The sequence below is a fragment of the Lolium rigidum genome, chromosome 3 (genome assembly GCF_022539505.1).
Source record: "Lolium rigidum isolate FL_2022 chromosome 3, APGP_CSIRO_Lrig_0.1, whole genome shotgun sequence".
NCBI lineage: Eukaryota > Viridiplantae > Streptophyta > Magnoliopsida > Poales > Poaceae > Lolium > Lolium rigidum.
This window is the reverse complement of record NC_061510.1, coordinates 203,624,793-203,635,801: the sequence shown is the minus strand read 5'-3', so window position 1 is coordinate 203,635,801 and position 11,009 is coordinate 203,624,793. Positions and strand designations below refer to the sequence as shown.

Below are 11,009 nucleotides of genomic sequence, written 5' to 3'. Positions count from 1 at the left end.
TCCGACCCAGAGAAAACAGAATCTACAATTCTTTTCCTCCTTGAGCACGTCCGACCAACTAATCCTTAGCGGCAAAGCAGGAAAAGCATTCAGCAAACTTCAGCCACCATGCATCAAGGACTCCTGCACGGAGAATAAGACTTCTTGCACCTGGCGAGGTACTAAAATTTCAATAATGCTATATTAGATTTGGATCATTTCAACACATAGTAAAACTTGAAGAAATGGGTATAATAATTACTCGCAATTGAACTTGATGGCACTGGTGACATCGGTCCAAGTAACAGAGGCCACTACATGTTGGAATGGTTCCCAATAAGACTAAAGCTGACTGGCATATATGTACTCCAGAAAAACTGATAGCAGAATAAGACATAGTTCTAGTCATAATCTATTTGAAGGGTTTGTGCTTTGGCATCAGCGTGTCATGTGGCACCCTAGTACAGGAAAACATCTGGAACGGAGGCTGCATCCAGCTCATAGAAACCACGGAGCTTGCCGCCACTTTCTTCTGCCAGACGAAACGAGGGTACGCGGTGAGAGAACTTCAGGTTCTCCCTTGTAGGTATCTCCAGAACACTCTTTGGCTTGCGAGGCTTGAACACCGCAGTGTAACCTTTGACTTTAGTCAGAAGAGAAATTTTTGTGCTAACTTCAGTGCGCTCAATGATCTCACCGATAGCAAATTCACAAGCATCAGTGCTGGACGGAATCCAGTCAGGAGTCCAGTTCATGTAGATGACCCAAATCTGGCCTACTTGCGGAAGAATTTCAATCTGCAAAGATGCGTCAAGTTGCCTGGTGTATACCAAATGAGAGAAAGTATCCTTTGTCTCATACTTGGTTTTCCAGTTTCGAATTTTAAATTTACCACAGCTGACAGGTATATTCTCCTCCAACCACTGTTTCTCCTGCCCAACTTGAGGACAAGCTTCAAGCCATGTCAAATCCACTTTGAAAGGTTCCAGCTCGACTTTGCTTATCCAGCCATAGAACTTTGGGAAGTTGTCAACATCACTGTATAAAGCCCATATTTGTCCACGTTCAAACTTCTCACGTGAGCGGCATTCTTCGAAGTCATGGAATTCAGAATCAGGATATGTATAGACACTTAGGGAGGGGCATTTTTGCTGAGAAAGGTCATCTAAAGCATTAGGACCATGGGGAATTTTCTGCAAGCATGTGTTCTGCTCACAAGAAATATCTTCATGTTTCCCACTACTGCTTGGACTGTCGGTGCTCAAATCAACGAACGTACTGCCCTCTTTCTTGTCAGGAGATATGCAAGAGTCTCGAGTGCTCAAATCAATGAATGTGCTGCCCTTTTTCTTGTCAGGAAACATGCAAGAGTCCAGAGTAACAGAAGAAAATGCTGCATCCAGGTCCACGGGGAGACATGCAGGGTCAAGTTGCAGCAACCCTCCTGGGACACCAACTTTCTCACTCCCATCTGTCCTATGAAACGGGATGCTGTGAGAAAAACTAAGTAGCTCACTTGGTGCTACCACAAATTCGGATTTATCCTTAGCTGTCGCAAATAAACTCACAAAGCCTTTAATCCTGACCAATGGGGCAACCGTAACACCAGCACTAAACGAGAAATTTGAAAGGACTTCGACGACTTCATATTCATAGGATCTATGGCTATCTGCATCTGATACCCACTGCATGCTCCATCCCTTATAAAGGGCCCATATTTCACCCTTGCCTGGATGTATGTCATAGTTCCTTTTTTTGCCTTTTGTCCATGAAACAATATGCGAAAACATGAGCCTGTCTTGTGATGTTTCTGTTGCTCCTAAGCTAAAGCTTCCACAAGCAACAGGCAGTTCTTCATCAGTCCATTTATCTTCTGATTCATTCGCTGCAACATGCTCCAGCCAAGTGAGATGAACTTTAAAGTTGGAGGCATCAAACCTTTTTATTCTAGCATAATATCTTGGCATGCCATCAAGGTTATCATAAATGGCCCAGATCTGACCAACTGCAAACAGATAAACTTCCCTCAGTTTCTCAAAATCAAAAAAATCTGCATCAGGGAAAAAAAGCTTCTCAGAATAGCAAGGTTGATCCTGGCCAACAGTATCTGTTACTTCTGCCTCCATATTGTCCTGATCACCTATATCTGTAGATTTAGCATTCTCTTGGACGTCTACTTTGCTGGGCATGTTAGATGGAACTGATTGCCTCGCAGCATTCAAGTCAGGGTTAGATGGAAAATCATTCCTTTGCTTCATTTTGCTATTAGAGTTCAGGCTGCTGCAGCCATCAGCGCCTTGCTTTTTCCTAGCAGTTTTAGCTTTCGCTTGGATGTCTACTTTGCTGGGCACGATAGATGGAACTGACTGCCTCACAGCATTAGAGGCGTTCTCATCAAAGATTTGCTTCAAATTCAAGTCAGCATTAGATGGAAAATCATTCTTCATTTGCTTGTTTTTGCTATTAGAGTTCAGGCTACTGCTGCCATCAGCACCTTGCTTTTTCCTAGCAGTTTTAGCTTTCGCTTGGATGTCTACTTTGCTGGGCACGTTAGATGGAACTGACTGCCTCACAGCATTAGAGACGTTATCATCAAAGATTTGCTTCAAATTCAAGTCAGCATTAGATGGAAAATCATTCTTCCTTTGCTTCTTTTTGCTATTAGAGTTCATGCTACTGCTGCCATCAGCATCTTGCTTTCTCCTAGCTGATCTCCGGATACTGGGGGATTCCGCAGCATTTTGCACTGCAGATACATCTTCTTTACCTAAGTTCTTTCTATCAACAACATTTAGATCAGCAGGACCTGGCATGCCTCCCACACCTGTGTTCCTGTGTGCAGTTTGGGCAGAAAAATTACTTGTATTTGTTGCTGGAATATCAACATTGCCCCTCTTACTATCTGACCGGTTAGCTTCCTTCTCACCACCAGCACTACCATGCCCATCTATATCACATTGTGCCACATTAATCCTTGCTTTCATATATGAGTTTGCACCTGTAGATGAAAGCTTCACAGGACCTGGGATATTCATAGCATTTGGAGCTGCAGATGCCTCTTCTGTGCATGACTTCTGTCTCCCAATGATGTCTGGATTAGCAGGATCTGGTATTGACCATCCACCCATATGCTCATTTGCAGCCGGTGGTACGGAAGGTTTATCTTTATTCATTGCTGGAAAATGACTTGTCCCCCTTGCTGTTCTTGACTGATTAGCTTTCTGGTTCGTGCTTGGAATGCTAAACCCTTTCATGTATTCATTACATCGGGCAACATTTACTCTTGGTTTCACATCTGTGGTCCCCTGTGCAGAAGGAAGCTTCACAGGCCGGCCTTGTTGACTTGGAAACGTCTTTGCTGGAACTTGAGAACTAGTGTATACACCCGATGAAGTTGACACATACTGTTCCTCTAATTTGTATGTAAAGAAATTATTTCCACAGTTCATACATCGGATCAGAGTATTCAAGACACGGATGTGGTACTGATACCGCACCTGACAATGGGAGCATATGGTCCAAAAGGTCAGTACATATCCAGGAACGTTCTGTTTACTTGTGTCACTCTTCTTCTGTTGCTGTGTAGCTTGCGTTGGCGCTTTCTTGGAAGCATTCTGCCTTCTGATGTCATATTGAGATCGTGTTGTTTGATCACACAGTATTTTATGAGCATCGCCTACCAACTTGAAAGCATCTTCAGCACCATGAAAACAGTTTTTATCAGGATGGAGTGAAAAGGCAAGCTTGAGGTATTGCTTTCTTATGTTAGCATGATCTGCTGTTGGCTCCACTTGAAGGATTGCATACCAGTCCATCTCTCCATTCACCCTTGTCTCTGCTGCACAATGTACATTGCAGACATTTAACACCTGAGATATATTCTCAAGCTCGGGAAACAGCACTTGAGCTTTAAGTGCAAACTTTTGGGCACCAATGAAGTCTCTCTTTCCCAACTTCTGTACAGCAATTTCCCTAGCCCTCAAGGCCTCTTCTCTGTTGCACTCCATGATCTCTGCCAAAACAATATACAGAAGCCACGCGAAGTCGTGAAGTGTTATCCACTAGAAATGAGTATCCTCTGACTCAAGCTTTATAGCAGATAACGGATGCACACAATCTCAATCAACGTCTCAAACATATGCTAAAGAACCTTGAATGCATCAGGCCCTGAAAAATTAAGGAAAGAATAGTTCTTAGTAACAATATTTAGCACCTGAAAACACACACATCTGTGAGTTCCATAACAAGTAGTCAAAACTTCTTAAATGCAAAATCTAGTACACGAGACCACATATAACATATTCCTTCCGTTCATAAGGAGTAGATGACTTCGTAGAAAGTGTGCAGCCATTTTTAAAAAACTAGATGATTCCCCACGCGTTGCTGCGAGAACATACATATACCATCTGTTGTCATATTGTTTTTTACTGTGGGACAATCAAATTATTAAAGTTTGCAATTTATTTATATCAAGGAAGTTTAGTGGAGTCAAATTCTTGGTATCTATTTAAAAGATGGACTGTACTAACATGAGCAGAGATAAATACTGTACTCCTACAATAATGGGTGCGGAGCACACACAAAAAGCAAGTGCTGAAAACAATGTAACCAAAACTGCACTGGTCTTTGATCTGTCCAAGCGAAGAATTCTGTTCATTCATCACCATTTTTACATCTAGATAATGGAAGACATGGCACACATTCATCCTAGATGGATGAACATGATGTTTGCTCATCAATTTATACTTCACGAGGACACATAATATAAATGAATGAGCAGTGAGAGATGCTATAAATAGTTCAACTCAGCTAACGGCCCATACAGATAGAACTAAACTAAAAGTCAATGCAATCTGCATTTGATCTGCTCTCGGAGTTATGTTCCAGTTGAAGCTGGAAATCCTTTGTTACTGGCTCTAAAGTTGTAGGGCATTGAAAACTTGACCATAAAGAATGTTCCATCCGTACTGAACAAAAAATAGCGTTTTTTCTAATACAATTACTTTTTCCTTGAATTCCACAAATATTTAACGTTTTTGAATTTTTCCAAAACTATTACACCGTCGGGTTCGGGAATCCCAAAAGGGGCTGGTCGGGGTAGAGGAACCCGAAAGGTGACTTGTTGGGGTAGAGTAGCCCGAAAGGTGGCCAACGGTGTATTCTGTCACATGGGGACAAAAGGAATCTAGACCGGTCAGGTTCGTCTAGCACGAAAGGTACTAGTCAGGTTAGGCTAGCCCGATGGTGTAATTTTTTAAAAATATTCAAAAACGTCTATGTGAAAATAAAGAAAAAATAAATATTTTTTAAAAAATTGCCAAAAAATAGAGGTCATAGCTGTATAAAAAGTGTCTGATATCCTGTTAACGAAACCACAACGGCTAAAAACTAAAATATATGAGAAATATCAAACCTTGGCTTCCATAATTACATAGTATAGGGACACACAAAGATTGCATTGACAATTTTACCCAAGGTGTGAGAAATATAAAACCTTGGCTTCCGTAATTTTAGAAGGATCCAGCTGCGTTGCTGTCTTGCTCGGAATCATTTTTCACTTCATCTTTTGACATGAATTCCCTGGTTCAGATTGAGAAAGACCTGAGGTTGGAGAACAGCGTGTCGATGATATGGTGAGGGAGCTGACTACGCATTCAGGTAGTTCTGCCCTGGTGGGTCTATGATGGCTGCCGCCGGTTGATGCTGGTTGAGCTGAATCCCGACGACGGCGACATTTGACAGAATATATATTGGAATGAGTGAGAATTTGAGAAGATGGGCGAGAGGGAGAGGACCGCAGGAGAATGGCTCCGTACATTTCCCGTGCTGTGTTTCTCGTGGAGATAAATGGAGGAGATGAAGTCAAATGGTTTTTTTTCGTATTTGGCTTCAGCATAGAGTTTTTTCAAGCACTGGTAGCTGAGTAGCTTGATGGGCTCCATCAGTCATAGCACTTGGGAAGGTGAGAAGACAAGAAGGGGAGACGATGGGTTCCACGAGAGAAAATGACGAAAAACCACCACAATTGGGGCAACGTTGTCACTTAACTACCAAGTTGGAGAGAAATGACACTTAACTACCACATTTGGGGCTGGTTCGTGACACAGACCACTGATTGTTTGTTTTGCTGGTTTTAACACATTTTTCTGACAGGTCGGGTCCTCTGCCATATCCTATGTGGCAAAAACTAATGACTTGTTTCTGCCAATCTTACACAAGACCCCCACCTAACTTTTCAAAACGCAATCAAGTCCCAGGATTTGGAGCGTCCACCTGCGCCCTCCTCCTCTATCCGAGTGTGGCCATGGGCTCGCCGCCGCCGGAGAGGGTGGTGAACCACCGCCCTTTGGCGTCCACCATGGCCTCCTCCCGTCGACTCCGACACCCGAGGAGATGCATCTGGGAGGAGCAGCAAAACGGCGGTGCTCGCCAAGCTCGGCTTCTCCGTCATCGGCCGTGACCACCGTCGTTGAATCGCCGGTTCCCGACTTTCCCCGGCTTCCCCGGACGCCCCTTGGCCATCCTAGTGAGCACACGGTCCGAATAGACACCTCCTATCTCCCCATCTAGCTTTGTGCCGCCGCCCCGTGTAGTCGCTTCCGCTGGTCGCCGGAGTCATTCCGGCGCTCCTCCTCCACATCTTGCGTGGCGGCCTCCCTGCTTCTCAGCGGCGCGAAGAGCCCATCCCCAAAATCCACCGGGACGCCCTGCCCACGTCCATGATCTCTGGCGCTCCCTTCCCCATTGCTGCTTGCAGGCGTGGCCAACGCCCTCCCTCGTGCGACCTAGCTCGTCGGATCCTACCTGGACCGTTTCCCTGTGCCAGGGCGTCCTTCCGGAACTAAGAGCAGCAGCCCCAATCTGAAGAGCCACTGGCAGCGGTCGTGCGGAGGAGGAGATTTACCTCAAGGAGTGACAGCAGCGCCTCCATCTCCCCTCGACAGTGGTGGCCCAGACCGGGTCGAACGTGAGGGTTGGCCTCTGTGGTCTCCACCAAGTCGCCGGTGGCAAGCCCATGGTCTACGCTCCAATGGAGAAACAGGGCGCAGGCGGCCTGGACTTGATTAAGTCTAGGAAAGTGTGGTTAGGGGGTCTTGTGTAAAATTTGCATATTGTTTTTGCGACCTAGAGGGCCCTACATGCCAGAAAACGGCATAAGACTAGTCAAACAAATAATCAGTGCTCTGTGACACGAACCAGCCCCAACTGTGGTAGTTAAGTGCCATTTTGCACCAAGTTGGTACTTAAGTGGCAACGTTGCCCCAATTGTGGTGATTTTGCGTTATTTTCTCGTTCCAAGAAGGTTGTGCCCCTCGGTTACGAACTGCTGGCCTTCTCCACTTCTGTCTGGAATAAACTGGCTCAGTCGAATAAGGAAACACTCTGGCCGCGGAGAAACTGAAGATAATGGAAATCAATGGACACAACAGGAAATAGGGTAGTGGGGGTGATCTTCTTAGTTACATAGGATTTTGACTAGTACTCCTTCCGTCCATAATATAAGACAACCAATTACTCGTATATTGGTTGTAATAACATCTTATATTATGGGACAGATTGAGTAGTATATAAATAGAAGTTAGATTGGTAAGATGATAGTAGTAACATTAGATTTTTCATGAAAATATCTTCATCCAATAAATCTATATAACTATATGCTAACATACACGTACTAAATTTGATGGTCAAAGATACATATTCGAGACTGGGTCAATGCTAAAGCATCATCAATTTTTTGTCCACATCAACAACCAACAGCATGCCACAGAGGCACTACAGGGAAACAAGACATATGGACAAGATTGACAAAAAAAACATCAGACTTATGCACTAATAGCAATAAGGTGGAGCAAACACATTATTCACAATCCTCTATGTAACCAACGTTCGTTTATGCAGTACCGTAGCTTGCTATCACCGAAAAATGGCCTGTAGCAGTCCAGTGGCAGATCATCGATGCATAACACCAGTTAGTAAAATTTGTATTGAGTGTGGTGTATAGTACATGCTCTGGGTTCGTCCCTGGATCAGGATTCAAGGCTGAACTCATTTGGATGGCAAAGGAGCTAAAACACAAAGCACTGGGTCGTGCTAGATAGAGCCATGGAAAAACTTGCACACATACTCACTGAGTGAGATGCAAACTTTCAACATGACAAAAAATAAAGGGCATACAATAGATATACCTCATTAGTCATTAGGAAGAGAGTGTATACAAGAATCACGGGACTACAAGAGCATTTAGGCATTCAGTCACATGTACCGCAACACAATGCAAAATAAGCACAGCAACAGTCAAACAATCGGCAACACGGACATCCAACAGAACGAAAGTAGCATTCTCGAATAATCCGGGAAGTTCAACGCATGGAAAAAGGTGGCACCATCCAGTAACAGCCATGATCTATAGGAGATATTTTTACCTGAGAAATGGGCTCGTTAAACTGCGCATTCCAATTTCAGAAAGGAAAGTCTACTGATCCCAGCGTCCAAACCTGTGGCTCTCTGCAGGTACCTAAAAAAACCAACATATATATATCAATTACAGAATAGAAAATAGCGGATCAGATAAGCGCGAATAGAGGGGCCAAACGTTGAAGGGTTAGGTGAAGTAAACTAGGGTTTGGGGCGCCAGGGTTTGAGTGAGGCAGGGCCGACTTGAGAGGGGGGGGGGAAGGGTTTGTGGGGAGGAGACGAGGAGTGGCTGCTGGAGGCAGAACTTTTAACTGACGCACAAAAAAAAATCGGAGCACATTATAGCACTTCTGCTGCATCTAGACACACAAAATTCATCGCAGAAGGCGAGTAGATGCACTCTGGTTGCCTCTTCTCGATTAGGATTTGGGACCTTCTAGGTGTTCTAGGGTTTAAGGGGGTGCGGAGAGGCGCTACAGAGAAAAGGGAGGGGAAGGGATGTCAAGGAGAGAGGGAGGCTCGCCATGGGAGATCGGAAGGGTAGAGGGAGGATGCGCCATGGGAGATCGGGAGGGGAGGTGGCATGAGAGAATGAGGGGATTCAGGAGGCGAGTGTGGCTGCGCACAGAGAGGAAATAGGGAGGAGCGAGGATGCGGAGAAGATAATTGGGGGCATTACCTGCGCCGTCGTCGCCGGCGTTTCTCCGCCGCCCTTCCGCTCCTGCTCGTCGGCCCCCCGACCGGAGTATCTGGATCGGCGAAAATGGAGGAGGGCGGAGGGCGGGGGGCGCGTAAAATGGCCGCTGGAATTGGCAGGGGTCCTTAATAATTCCAGGGTTTTGTTCATGTGCAATTACAAATGTACCCTTCTTCATGCAATGACCAAACTGCCCATGGAGTGGGTAGCAACTGCAAGTGGTGATTGTTTTCTTCTCCAATCAATACCATGATATATTTATAGTAGTGACTAATACATGACAGAGATACATGAGTTGTCTCCATTGATTACAAATAAATCCTAAAATGGGATTTTGTCGAGGCAATTCTATGAATCTCGGTCCATGATCACGTGCTAAACCTAATGTCGAGTGGATTGTACTCTTTTTCACTTGTGTGACTTTTCCAAACGTTTCTCACGAGGACAGGGGGTTTTCAACAAGGTAATTCACGCAACATGAGGACACATGATATGTGGTTTTTCTCCATATCACTTCTCATCCCACCCCCAGGTTTCTCGTAGTTTTGAGACACAAACAATACGGGACGCCAACACAAGGGAGAGTGTTGGGAGACCGCTCGTACGACGGTTCAAGCCCCACCATATATTGGGGTGGGTGTTTTCCCTCTAATATGCCCACATCCACCTACCCTCCTCGTCTATATGTACTCATTGATTGTATGGAGAGTGACACACCAATTGATAATAAAATCTCATCACACTATTTCTCTTTGTCCATATACTTTTTGCGTCTTTGATTGCCTCGTGTGTACGACTAGTTCGACTATGCTCTCGCTTTGCAACCTCGGACTAGACTCGCCGGCAACACTTGTGGAACATTATATCTCGAGTGATTCCTTCCCATCATGGGATGGGAAGGAAACACTAAGGGTGTGTTTTGTTGCTCACATTGGGTTTTCCCCTTTTCATTTTTAGCCCACTAGAGACTGTGTGAATTAAAATGTGGATTGGGCCTACTTTTGCACTCTGTTTGGATACCCACAAAGTCATTGGTTGTATGAGGGCACCACTTATGCCCATATTGTTCGGTTGCCCGCTATTTGGGTTTTTTGCCTGCCCTGATGCAAAGCACTTCGTTTGGTAGCCCGCGTAAGCCAAAATATGGTCACCTTGCATCCTATCTGGTGAACTTACGATCTAGCAGTTCAGGGTTTAAGGCCTTGATGTCTACGGGTGCTTCTATTCTTGTAGACAGTGTTGGGCCTCCAAGAGCAGAGGTTTGTAGAACAGCAGCAAGTTTCCCTTAAGTGGATCACCCAAGGTTTATCGAACTCAGGGAGGAAGAGGTCAAAGATATCCCTCTCAAGCAACCCCGCAACCACAAAGCAAGAAGTCTCTTGTGTCCCCAACACACCTAATAGGTGCACTAGTTCGGCGAAGAGATAGTGAAATACGGGTGGTATGAATAAATATAAGCGAGTAGCAACGGCACTGAGAAAAGTGCTTTGTCTGTCCGGGACTGGTGTGTGGTTGATGGTGGTAATATTGCAGGAAGTATAGATGCAGTAAAACAGTAAACAAACATCGATAGCAGTATTTAGGAACAAGGCCTAGGGATCATACTTTCACTAGTGGACACTCTCAATATTGATCACATAACAGAATAAATAGATAGATGCTAGACTCTACACCCTCTTGTTGGATGATGAACACCACTAACTGTGTAGGATTACACGAACCCTCAATGCCGGAGTTAACAAGCTCCACAATATTCGATATTCATGTTTAAATAACCTTAGAGTGCATGACAGATCAACATAACCAAACCAAGTACTAACATAGCATGCACACTATCACCTTCACACTACGAAAGGAGGCATAGATCACATCAATACCATCATAGCAATAGTTAACTTCATAATCTACAAGAGATCAC

General features: G+C 44.7%; 1 protein-coding gene across 1 annotated transcript; it reads right to left on the bottom strand.

The window, feature by feature from the left end:
• Positions 1 to 216: 216 nt before the first annotated feature.
• On the bottom strand, positions 217 to 9,178 carry LOC124702906. Its single transcript, XM_047235090.1, has 3 exons — positions 9,074 to 9,178; positions 8,403 to 8,494; positions 217 to 4,146 (listed from the first exon to the last, which is right to left on the bottom strand). Exon 3 carries the CDS (start codon positions 3,984 to 3,986, stop codon positions 438 to 440), a length of 3,549 nt encoding a protein of 1,182 aa, XP_047091046.1. The 5' UTR covers positions 3,987 to 4,146; positions 8,403 to 8,494; positions 9,074 to 9,178; the 3' UTR covers positions 217 to 437.
• Positions 9,179 to 11,009: the final 1,831 nt, after the last annotated feature.

Bases quoted from the DNA above. Each gene is read 5' to 3' on its own strand.
- LOC124702906 (XM_047235090.1), bottom strand. From the start codon at position 3,986: ATGGAGTGCAACAGAGAAGAGGCCTTGAGGGCTAGGGAAATTGCTGTA.